Source organism: Terrapene carolina, unplaced genomic scaffold (assembly GCF_002925995.2).
Source record: "Terrapene carolina triunguis isolate 2854851 unplaced genomic scaffold, T_m_triunguis-2.0 Scaffold23, whole genome shotgun sequence".
Classification (NCBI taxonomy): Eukaryota; Metazoa; Chordata; order Testudines; family Emydidae; genus Terrapene; species Terrapene triunguis.
Window position 1 is genome coordinate 13,914,037 of NW_020664374.1, and position 12,909 is coordinate 13,926,945.

At 40.3% G+C, this 12,909-nt stretch overlaps 1 protein-coding gene across 1 annotated transcript in view; it reads left to right on the forward strand.

Moving 5' to 3' along the window:
• The window catches only part of LOC113406226 (FERM and PDZ domain-containing protein 4-like), a 424,444-nt gene that overhangs the window by 381,628 nt on the left and 29,907 nt on the right, over positions 1-12,909 (forward strand). Inside the window, exon 5 of the mRNA XM_026649600.1 lies at positions 1,629-1,674. Coding sequence (XP_026505385.1) covers positions 1,629-1,674 — 46 coding nt within the window. The remainder of the gene's footprint in view (positions 1-1,628; positions 1,675-12,909) is intronic.

The following is a 12,909-nucleotide window of genomic DNA, read 5'->3' on the forward strand; positions in this document are numbered from 1 at the left end:
GTTCCGCCAAGCGACTATTTATTTTAACTAGGCTAAAATGATTTGTAGACTTTTCTATGAAAGGATGTTTAATTTATGTACCATATGTAGCTCTTCCAAAGCTTCACTATCGTTAGTGTTGTTGTGATGGTTGTTGTTTTTCTTCTTCTTCTTTTGCCTGGGATAGAGGATACAATAGGCAAAACCAAAGCTTTCAATTCCTCTTGCTCAAGGGGATATCTGTACTATTTTAATGAAATAATGCAGATATCATGATTAATGGGAAGTTGATGTGAGAACTGAGGAAGTTTTATCATTTTGACTATAAATTTACAAGAATATATGGTCAAAGTTTGCCCTGTTGCACCTGTGCAATGCCACTGACAGGAGTAGAATCTGATAGGCTGGTTGGGCTAGTCTGTTGACCAATTCTCTTAGCAGGTGTTGGAACCCTGCAAGAAAATGCCGACTTCACCAGGTACACTCCAACGAGATTTTCCTACCAGTCCTTGAGTGTCTCCTCTATTTCCTTTTCCCACGGTTCCATTGATTTTTTTCAATGGTATTTCAATACAGTAAATTGGCAGCACAGGGTGATTGCATACAGAACCAGTGACATGGTGCTTAACCCTACAATTGTGATTTATTTTAGTTTGTTCTACTGAACAGTTCTGGCATTCAAATTAGTTGCACTTCACTTGGCCAGGCAATAAATCACATAAACAGGCAATTAATTACATTTGAAATTAGGAAAACCTACAGAAAATCAACTCCATCTCAACAAAATGGCAACTAACCTTTTCTTAGCTAATAAAAAAACAAGCAATCCAATGATGTAATAAATGAAGTATTGACTCAGGTTTTCTCTTTTGGTAATTAAATAAGCATTTATTTGTCCTTTTAGTTATCAGAATCACTTGATCATGCAAAATTTCCTAGTGGTTTCCTCTCCAGTTTTAATAGCCTTGACGTGGAATTTAGGGTTGTCTTGTAAACTCACCTGCTCAGATAATTGTGCTGCTTACCTGGTTTCAATTCACTGGTTTTACCCAAAGAAGAGCTATAAGATTTTTAAAGAATGATCTTTCTTTGATAATGTTGTAAATATTTTACTGTAAATGGGATATTCTCAAAATCTTCCTTTCCCCCAGTTCCCAAAGATGAATTCAGGAAGACTCTCGGGGCCAAATTCTGCCTTCACTTTTACCCATCCCTCCCCAGTATCTTCAGCTGAATTTGGCTCTAAATCTGCAGGAGCTGGATAGCCTGAGAAACAACTGCATTTTATTAAGCCAGTGAAAGAAATAAGTAGTTTTCAAATAATAAACAGATTTGATGAATCCACATCTATTCCATGCTCAGTAGGGAAAGCTATCATTGCCACGCACAATTGTTTGATGAAGCCAATAATATCTCCCTGTATAAACTGCATAATAAGGTTCAAGTCAGGTTGCTTTGTTACATTGGAAAACACTTCATTTTTTATATTCATTGTGACTTTGGTATATTATTCATCTCTCTAATGCTCTGCTATGTGATTGTAATAAACACTTGGCCACAGGATCACAGTTTTCTCCATTAGAAAGAAAAGCTTATTATCTTTAGAACATGAAAGTATGGATCTTCACTCTGGTTTTTTTTCCTTACAGAAGCTGCAAAGAATCGATCCTCCTGACTGTTGTTCAACCTTACCCTGTAAGTATCTATATTGTTTTCTGAATTAGTTTCCTAGCAACATAAATGCTTTTGTCTGCCTATTTTCTGTCTGTCTCTATCTTATCTACATAACAAAAAATATAAGTGAAACAAAGGCTGTGCCTTTGAAGATAAAATTTAAGACTATATACCACTGCGTACATCAGTGGAACAATTTAACAGTGATTTAAATAATAATGGTATGTTTTGACTTGTACTAGGAGTATACCTAGTGCTTAGAACAGCAGGCTGAGTTCTATTCCCAGCAGTCCTACTGACTTTCTGGGCAGACTGACCAACTCTCACAGTATGTCAGCGAGACTCCTATTTGTAACCAAAAACTCCCAACTCCTGATTTAATAATGTTATCTCCAGCAATGTGGGAGGGGATCTCAGGACAGGTGATCTGGCAGTGGCAGGGCCAGGAGGGGGTGGAGCAGGGAGCTGGGAGGGGAAAACCCCATCTGCATGCTGTGGTGAGAGAGCTTCAGCCGCTGCTGGAATGAGAAGTCATGAGCTTTGCCATCTTGAATCCCAGAGCTCAAAATTGAACGGCTCCATTGGCTCACTACCTACGAGACAGGGATGATGCTGGCTTGCTGTTATTTGAGGCGGGAGTGATGGGCATGGCTTGGTGAAGGGGCATGGCTTGTGTGTGTTTAGGAAGGAGACTCAGGCAGGGCAGGGAGATCCTGAGAGAAAAGCAGCCAGGGAGAGCAGGGAACGCGGGAAGCAGAGGTGCTTGCCACCTTCCCCTGTAGGGGGGCTCAGTGCTGGGTGGGGAGAGAGAAGGAGCTCCAGTTGGGTCTAGGGGGTAGGAGGCTGAAAGGAGAGTAAAACCCGTATTGGCTCAGGATCTAGAGGGGCTGAGTCTTTTGGGCGGGAGGCTGAGCTGCACAGGAAGGGGCATTGATGGACTAGAATCTCAGTTCATTGAGACATCATTTTGTGATGAAAGATAAATATAGCCAGCTTCCCCTCCCCGCTTATATGTTTGTAAAAGGAGAATTAAACCAATAGTAAAGGATTAAAATATTGAAATGGGCAACCTTATATGTAGATTTAATTTGCTAAAACTTTAGCTCTGTGTGGGTGGAAAAATCAGTGCGTCCAGGGTGTAATTGCTTTTACAGAATACAGATTAAATTTATTAGCCATTGTCAGATTAAATGTCCCACTTTATACATTAGAAACATTACTGTCAAAGAGGCATACGCTTAGTAGAAAGTCATATGGCAGCCTGTTTTCCAGTAGCAAATGCTGCAGCGAGAGCCAGCACACAGGAATGGGGAGCTGGGCCAGCCCTGTGAGACAAGAGCCACCACTCCAAGGTGAGCTTCGGGCTGGCTTGCTCTCCAACCCACCCCCCACCCACTCCCCCGCCCGGGCCTCCCAGTTCCTGAGGGCAGGACACAACCCCCTGCCTCCTCCAAACCTATCACATCCCGCAGGGGTAGGACCCAGGGTTGTGGGTCTCCCATCTCAGGGCAGGGACTCAACCCCCATTAGGCCTTCCATTCACAATCTTCCTGAAATTAGTTTGAAAATGTTGGTCAGTAGGTTGCTGGGTGACTGTGGGCAAGTCGCTTAACTTCTCTGTGCTTCAGTTTCAAGCTCTGTTATATGAGGATACTTACCTATCTCACGTGGCTGTTGTGAGGCATAAATCAGGATTACAATGCACTTTGAGATCTTTAGTTGAAAGGTGCTATTTCAAATGTGTGGAGTTGAGCAGTATGATAGCGCTTTACGGCCATGTTCTACACTGAGCTGACCAATCCTGAACCTGTGCGAATCCTGGATCTTAGTGTGTAGGTAAGCAAATGAGAATCCAGTCCTGGTGGGTATATGCTGCGACTTCTCAGCTACAAACTACACTAACTGCAATAAAGAGGGAGGGAAGAAAGGCCAGGATCCCCAAAGGACTGCACATCTCTCTCTCAATCACACACACACACACACACACACACACACACACACACACACACACCCCTATATGGGCCCAGCTATGGAATGGGGCATTAATTAATCTGCCCTTATCCTGTATCCTTCCAGGTAGCTAATGCCACCAGTGGCTATAGCAGGAAACAGTGCATGCACTCTCCAACAAGACTGTACAATGGCTGCTGCACTAGAATACTTGAGGCACAGTGATCAGGGGGATTGGCCCCATTAAACATATGTGCAGGCCAGGCACCACAGGACCATTTACTTTCATTCTTTTGTTTCTTTTTAACCAAGATCATTTTACTAATATTGAGATACAGATTTTACCTCCAGTCGTGCACGTGCCACCCCATTGTAGTCAGAAGTCTCACGGAGGTAGCTGGGAGCAGAATTAGGCTCACTCTATGTTTAATGGGTTTGATTACAATAAATATATATAAAACATGAAAAAAAAAGTTCTCTTACACACATTTTTGCACAAGTCAGTGTAGTCCCTCGTTTGACTGATTTGAGTGTTTGTTTTAAAGTCATGTGAAAAAAAGGGATATATCCTGTAATGCAGTTATATGTAGTTCAGTGAGCTGCTGTTGTATTCAGTACTGACTGTAAAGTGTAACACTGTACATCTGTGCAGTGTTCTGGCCTGAGGTTGTTTTGCTTTTGATTGGATGATCAGGCTGTCTCCTTTGCTGGGCTACCTGGCATTGATGTGAAGTAGTATCCTACATGAACTGTGACTAAAATGAGAACAGAATTACCTCAAGGTCAACCTTAAGCACAAGCAAACCAAGCAGCCAATTGGGGCCTTTCATCCCATGTGACCTCAGGATACTCACAGTTCTTCCTCCAGCAGGTGGACCAGAGGGGAAGGTAACTCATGACCTGATCATGCTTCCAGGAGACGGGAGTCCCTACTCTTGCTTGGGGCCCCACAAATCAGTAGGCCTGACCCAAGGTGCCTCCTGGCCCTACAATCATTATAACACAGAGATATTAAATAGCAAAAATAATTCAAGGTGGAGTAAAACCATCAATGTTATTAAAATAAAGAGTTTCTTCTCCTTAACTGTGAGGCACCCACCATTAGACTAACCCAGGAGTTCTCAAACTGGAGGTTGGGACCTCTCAGGGGGTCATGAGGTTATTACATGGGGGGTCGTGAGCTGTCAGCCTCCACCCTAAACCCCACTTTGCCTCCAGCATTTATAATGGTGTTAAATGTATAAAAAAGTGTTTTAATTGATAAGGGAGGGTCGCACTCAGAGGCTTGTTATGTGAAAGGGGTCACCAGTACAAAAGTTTGAGAACCACTGGACTAAACCTTGCTCATGTCTGCTGAAGCCATGTTTTGGGTCAGGAGAAGGGCAGGTGCTCACAGTGACCAGAGCCAAAAGAAATAGCGTGGAAGCGGGACACACAATAGTTTTCTTCAAAAAGGAATAGCAGATCCAACTAATTTGTGTGTGTGTTTATACTACCCCTCCCCCCTCACGGACTATGCACTGCAAGGCGAGGGACCTCAGCATACCCCATAACTAGCAGACAATGCCTGCACTCTGTTTGGGACTATGGAACTCTAGCAGGTGCAGAAACCAGGTTAGTCTCCTAGTGTTCTTTCGTTGCTAGATAGGTATACTAGTCACCTGCTGAATAGAGGTGCTGGGGTATCTCAGGCATTAGTGTGGTAAAGGCCATTTTTCCTGAGTAGGGCTGGTTGGAAAATGGTCAAGATTTTTCATGACAAAATTTGAAATAGTTTTCATTCTGCTAGTTTCAAAAAGGAATGATTTTAGTTTTATTAAAAATGTTTCACAAACTATTTACTGTAGATTTTAGTTTTAAAATGTTCTATGTTTTTCGTTTTCTTTTTTTTCATTTTCTTTAGCCCAGGTTACCCCTCTTTTTAACTTGTTTTCATTTTCCCAGTGAAAGTGGGGAAGGGGGATAAAGAAAGGAACAATCAAAAATCACATTTTTCATGAAAAATTTTAGTTTTGAAAAAATGCAATTTTTTGACAAGTATTTTATTAGAAAAATTTCATCCAGCTCTACTCCTGAGGAACATTTGTGTTCCCATTACTACAGGAAAAATGCCCACCAATGGGAATTACAGGATTATCATTATTTCTTTATTATTTTTCCTAAGAGAACAGTTTACACTTGCTGTGTTTAGCGTTTGTATTGTTTTCATGCTTAAAACGAACTGTCCACTACAGTTGTAGGTGAAAATAGCAATAATGCAGATTGATAATACTCTGGTCTGCTACTCAATGTAATTCACTTAGTATTTTTTTAAAACTTTACAGATAGGTTTTGTTTAAGCTCATTCATTTTAATTACAACCAAAACAAAACACTGTGATCTTTTGTTCTTCCTGTCAATCTAATAAATCTTTCCCAGGTTAATTTGAATATCATCTCTGCTGATAAGAAAATGATTGAACAGCTGAAGCACTTGAAGTAGTTTAAAGTTTTGTTTTTTTGGAAGTTTGGTATTTGATTATCATTTGAAACCATTTTATTCTGTAAATGGATTACCATCCCACAAGGTATTTTATTCAGTTTAGTTAATTAACTGGCCTATTATTGTGTTATGTGTTCAGAATTTGTGACTGGAACTCATTTCATAGTCTGATATGCTACTTTCTTCATTAACCCTTTAAACTCCTAGGGTAAAATCCTGACCCCACTGAAGTCATTGGGAATTTTGCCACTGACTTCAGTGGGGCCAGGATTTCAACCCTGGAATGTAAGGTAGTGTGATGGAAAAGGACAAACAAGTCCAGTTTCCTTTTTATGGCTTTTTAAAAGAAGTGCTTCTGGACATATACATCCATATGTCAAACAAAGTCAACGTTTATTGAAAAACTTCAGTAGATTACACATTTCATGTGAGCATGTGAATTGTAGACAATGTAGCCAACCCTTGTGATTTGCTTGTGAGTCTCATGATATTTGGAGTTTTCCTTGAAAACCTAGCTCCTGGAATCACATAATTCAGAGAGAGTCCCAGCTTTCATGTAAAAGAAAAAATAAGTTTCTAGCCCTCACAGTTCTGGAGAAAAGCTTGAAAACATGAAGTGAGGCTCCGAAACCATTAGGCAAATAAAAAGAACCCAGAATGTATTTTTTTTTAAATCTCATGATTTTGTAGCCAATCTCAAACAACATTTTTTAAAAAAACCTAGGCACATTGCCATTTTTTCACACCTACTCTTTAGACCTTGTCCAAAGTACAACTTCTAAACAAAACCTTGCCTCTCTAATATGCTGGGACCAAGTCAGCTACAGCAACACCGCAAACAAGTTTTTAATCAGTTAGAGGCATAGTTGGCTCTAAATCTGTCTGCACACAACATGGTTAAAACTTGGTTAGTAACAATGTCACTGAGTGTAGCACTCCTAACAGAAGTCTTGTATCATACCTTGTGGTCTTCCAGGAACAGCTATTTTGTTGTTTGGGCATGACCTCCTAACTGTGTTTTGTATAACAGGTTCGCTTGTCTATCGGTAAATGTTAGTTACCGTCCATACACAAACTGATAAAAAAATATTTCCATTGATAATAATCGAAGTTTACAGATGGGCAAAGTAAGAAAAATGCTGCTTGACAACTTACTAGACTTTGATATAAGGAAATTTACTTCGTATATTTTGACGTGATGTTGACAAGCTGTGTTTTAACAGTTATAAAGCTTTAACTTTTTGAAGCTCCGTGGCTACTGGCATTAAATAATTACAGTCTCAGCCCTCTATTGTCTGACACTCCCTGATAATTTCCCAGAAGTGTGAAAATTTAGATAAATAAAAACAGCAAAAATTCTTAAAATAAACATGTATATTATCCATTGAAAGTATTAAAAAAAAAAAAAAAAGAATTCTGCCAAGCCAATCTATCTTCCTCCCACCTCCATGTGCAGTACAAGATCCCCGATTTGCATTGCCCCACCTGTTGATGGCATTTCTCCTTGAAGGTATTTTTCAAGCACACAATTCCCATTCTGAGGCAGTATGCGATAACTGTCCAGGTTTTCCTAGAATGCACTTGTGCAAACAATTTGGCAGCATCGGATATGTGAAAATAAGAACGGCCATACTGGGTCAGACCAATGGTCCATCTAGCCCAGTATTCTGTCTCTGACGGTGGCCAGTGCTAGGTGTTTCAGAGGGAATAAACAGAACAGGGCAGTTATCAAGTGATCCATCCTATTGTCCAGTCCCAGCTTCTGGTAGTTGGAGGTTTAGGGACACCCGGAGCAAGGTTGCATCCCCGATCATCTTAGCTAATAGCCACTGATTAATCTATCCTCAGTGAACTTATCTAATTCTTTTTTGAACCCATTTATACTTTTGGCCTTCAGAACATCCCATGGCAACGAGTTCTACAATTTGACTGTTTTGTGTGAGGAAGTACTTCCTTTCATGTGTTTTAAACCTGCTGCCTATTAATTTCATTGTGTGCCCCTAGTTCTTATGTTATGTGAAGGGGTAAATCACACTCCCCTATTCACTTTCTCTAGACCATTCATGATTTTATAGATCTCTATCATATCCCCCTTAGTCATCTCTTCTCTAAACTGAACAGTGTCAGCCTTTTTAATCTCTCCTCATATGGAAGCTGTTCCATACCCCTAATAACTTTTGTTGCCTTTCTCTGTACCTTTTCCAATTATAATATATGTTTTCTCAGATGGGGTGACCAGAACTGCACACAGTATTCAAGATGTGAGCATACCATGGATTTATATAGTGGCATTCTGGCAATATGTTTTGTTTTGTTATCTATCAACATTCTGTTCGCTTTTTTGACTACCACTGCACATTGAGTATATGTTTTCAGAGAACTATACAGAATGACTCCTTGGCCTGCCTTATTAAATTTGTGCACTTGACTTGCCAGAATTTATGTTCCTTTCTGTTTTCCTCACTAGGATTCGACTTCCAGTTTCTAAAGGATGCCTTTTTGCCTCTAACCACCTCTTTTACTCTGCTGTTTAGCCATGGTGACATTCTTTTGGTCCTCTTACTGTTTTTATTTCTATATTTATTTGGGGTATACATTTAGTTTGAACCTCTATTATGGTGTCTTTAAGTAGTCTCCATGCAATTTGCAGGAATTTCACCTTTGTGACTGTTCCTTTTAATTTCTATTTAACGAGCTCTCTCATTTTTGTATAGTTCCTCTTTTTGAAGTTAAATGCTACTGTGGTAGGTTTCTTTGGCATTTTTCCCCTACAGGGATGTTAAATTTAATTACATTATGGTTGCTATTTCGGAGTGGTTCAGCTATGTTCACCAGATCCTGTGCGCCACTTAGGACTAAATAAAGAATTACCTCTCCCCTAGTCAGAAAAATGGAAGAGTACCTCAAGCTTATTCTCTCTGGTCCTCTCTTTCCAACACATTTTGTCTTACCTTTTACCCTTCCAGCTCTCATTTTCCACCCTCTTCTGCCCCTAGTTCTCCTTTCCCTCCTAAACTTACCCTCCTCCAGTTCTCTCTTTATTCTTCCTCACGTGCTCTTCTTTCCTTCTGGTGGCTGGATCTGGATTGGCTGATGATACTTTCAGTCACAGGACCTACTGTCCTTCTTGCAAAAGCTGCTCTGTAGAGCTGAGTGTAGTGCAGCACCAACCACTCCTCACAGACACACACTTTTTCCTTTATGGCTCTCAGCTGTTGAATAAGAAACAGAGGCCACTTCCACATGAGACATAACCAGCAAGAGTAAGGGGAGTAGCAGATACCGAGTGATCAAAGGAGGTATAACTGCGCAGGAGATCAGCACAGCAGTAGTATAGATATGGAGAGAAATAGGCCAGGTAGGAGGCCAGGTGATATGTCCCAGCATGGGCGGAGGGATGGCTCAGTGGTTTGAGCATTGGCCTGCTAAACCCAGGGTTAATGAGTTCAATCCTTGAGGGGGCCACTTAGGGATCTGGGGCAAAATCAGTACTTGGTCCTGCTAGGGAAGGCAGGGGGCTGGACTTGATGACATTTCAAGGTCCCTTCTAGCTCTAGGAGATAGGACATCTCCATTATTTTATTATTTTTATTTATTATTTATTTAGCATTCCATTAAATCTGGAACAAATCCTTGGTTTCAGTAGAATCATCTGGGACCATCTCCGTAAACTAGGATGTCTGATGATTTAGCGACTCATCATTGTTTACTATAGAATGAACCAGTTGATTTTTCCATGATGCTTTCATTAAAATAAGTATCGGCGATTCTTCACCTTGGAGGCATGTGCTGTGTATGTGCATAGCCAATAACTGCACTAAAAATAGCAAAATATAATTGGTTGGCTCTGATTCACAACATTGTTTTAAAAACCCCAAACAGTTATCAAATGCCAGGAATAGGATAGCTACTTCAGCATTGAAATTCCTGGGTCAAAAATTTAACAGTTACTGTACATTGAAAATAATCCGTCAGTGCACTGTGGTTAAAACAATATATGGAGATATACCTATCTCATAGAACAGGAAGGGACCCTGAAAGGTCATTGAGTCGAGTCCAGCCCCCTGCCATCACTAGCAGGACCAAGTACTGATTTTGCTCCAGATCCCTAAGTGGCCCCCTCAAGGATTGAGCTTGCAACCCTGGGTTTAGCAGGCCAATGCTCAAACCACTGAGCTATCCCTCCCCCCAATATTATGTATTGTACAGTAAAAATCTGATTTTTCAGTTTTTGGTGTTTTCATTATTTTATTACAGTACTTACACATGCATTGTTGGTGTTGCAAACCAGTTGAGATGTCTGAGTGAACAGCTTCACTTATGGCTTTGTATTGGTATATTTAATTTGCCTATGTACATTACTTACTATTCATCATAATATGTTCATGTATTTTATTTACTTGCTAAATTTTGTCTCATGGAACTGACCTGAGGGACCAGGGACAAACCAAAACATCAACTAATTTTATTGGACTAAAACATCAACACATTCTTCTTGTATGAATACAGTTTTCCCTATTTTGTGCCCAGCATGGAATATGTTTTGTTTCATAGTAAACTACAGATCAATTATAGGCCGTAAGCACTGGCAAACCTAAAACTGAGGTTGGATGTATACAAATACGTATAGTCTTTTAAACTACTTTATTTTCCAAGCATATGAATGTGGACTCTGATTTGACATGCACTTTGCCAAAGTGACTTTCCTTCCCTTTTCTATTAGTCTGAAACTGGTGTTTTGTTTAGGGTTTTTACCAGCTACCTTATTCTGAGCTGCTAAATGTCCCTTTTCCTGAGCATCAGTAAAGCTATATTGTGGCATCAGCCCTGCTTCTGAGAGGAGTCTGAGCAGGGCTTGTGCAAAATGGTAGAAACAGTTTTACTTCTCAGAATTTCACAAAAACTGTGATTTGACTGCAAAAAATGTGCTAAATGATGAAATTTTCCATTTTCACAGTGAAAACTATTTCACTTAAAACTGGGTCCACTAACAAAAGTTGACCTAATTTTAGCGTAAGTTAACAAACATTGGATCCAATTTTGAAAAGTTAACATAATGAGAAGAATAATGAGACAAGGTATGTGAGGTAATATCTTTTATTGGACCAACTTCTACTGGGGAAAGAGACAAGCTTTGGAGCTTATACAGATTTCTTCTACAGGTTTGGGAAAGGTACACTCACCCACCTTATCTGTAATATTTTGGGACCAACATGCTATAACAACACTGCAAACAAGAATAATAAAAGTTCAGTAGAATAGTTCTTACTCTGCAACAGTGACATCTAAGTCCTTGATGCTGCAAAGAGGTCCACATGTGTAGAGAGCCCCACTGAGGCTTATGAGACCAAGGGTTTATGATTGTGGATCCCTGTGCAGGATCTGGGCTGTAAGATTGTAATGTCAAGTATATGGGGTGCAAAGCCAGGGGGTGTGAAGGTGGTATTCAGTCTTCACCCTTATATCCCCTCCAAACAAACCTCCAAGGGTGTATTACTCCATCTTGTTCAAAGACCAAACTAACTGAGATACCATATAAGAGTCTTGAGTGTGCTATCTGTTGGCTGATTGGACTATTAATAAAGTTGTCCATGAGAATAAAACCTTAGACCATAGGGAGAAAGGTATTTTTATTTCATTGTCCATACACAAGAAAACATGATACAACTTCAAAGCTAAATCTGAACTCTTAACCGAAAGAACTGTTATTGGCAGTATTTAAAAGCAGCAAAGAGTCCTGTGGCACCTTATAGACTAACAGACGTATTGGAGCATGAGCTTTCTTGGTTGAATACCCACTTCGTCAGATGCATCCAATACGTCTCTTAGTCTATAAGGTGCCACAGGACTCTTTGCTGCTTTTACAGATACAGCCTAACACAGCTACCCCTTTGATACTTGGCATTATTTAGCTTGTGCTAGTATTTAGTTTGCATTTACATATTCTGATTCCTCCACTGAAATGGATCCTCACATTTGCAAAAATAGTTCTAATTAGGATGCTTTTATCACAGACAGTGCAAATATCTCACAATGACAGACACATTGCATCAGTGTAAATACCTCCTGCTTAAGGTCATTAACTGAGAATAATGTCTTCCATTTGGCTAAAAGATGGTGCATCAGAAACAAATGAACCTGCCACTCTGGGATTCATTAATCACTGGTATGTTCAGGCTACAAATATGAAGACGTTAAGATGGAACTCACGTACTGCATATCCCTTCTATTTTCTTACTGGTCTTTTGTTAGACATATGAATTATGAAAGTTAATAAAAACTATTTTTCTTTTCTGAATTAGTTCATCAGCTTTTAGAATGAAAATACCAAGAGCCAGGTTTATGTGGACATGAAAACAATGAGACACATATGCCATAGTATGCCTAAATGCAGAGGCCACACCATTATTAAAATTTTTAACCAGCTGGGACACTTCTGTCCAAATATTTGGGAGGGCTGTTCCAGTGCAAATTTTCACTGGTTACAAATGGCCCTGGCTTCTGTAAATCTGAGGGCAGGTCTGAGGGCAAAGGCCACTCTACACCCTCAGGCCTGTCCAGGGTCCCTGGCTGGAAGCCAGAGTGCCAGCCCTCTCCCTTCCTCCACACAGGAGATAGGAGAAATGGGATCTCCATGCTGTGTGGGACATAGAGGCGTGTCCCCTCATCATGCAGTGGTACACTCAGGGTCCCTGTCCACGCAACCCATTGTGTTACAGGGACTTCATTTTGGAACCATTTAAACCCACAAATAGCTCTGGTATCCAGCAAAGTTATGACAATATAATTTAAACCCCCAAGCAAGATTTCTGAGATGCCAAATGG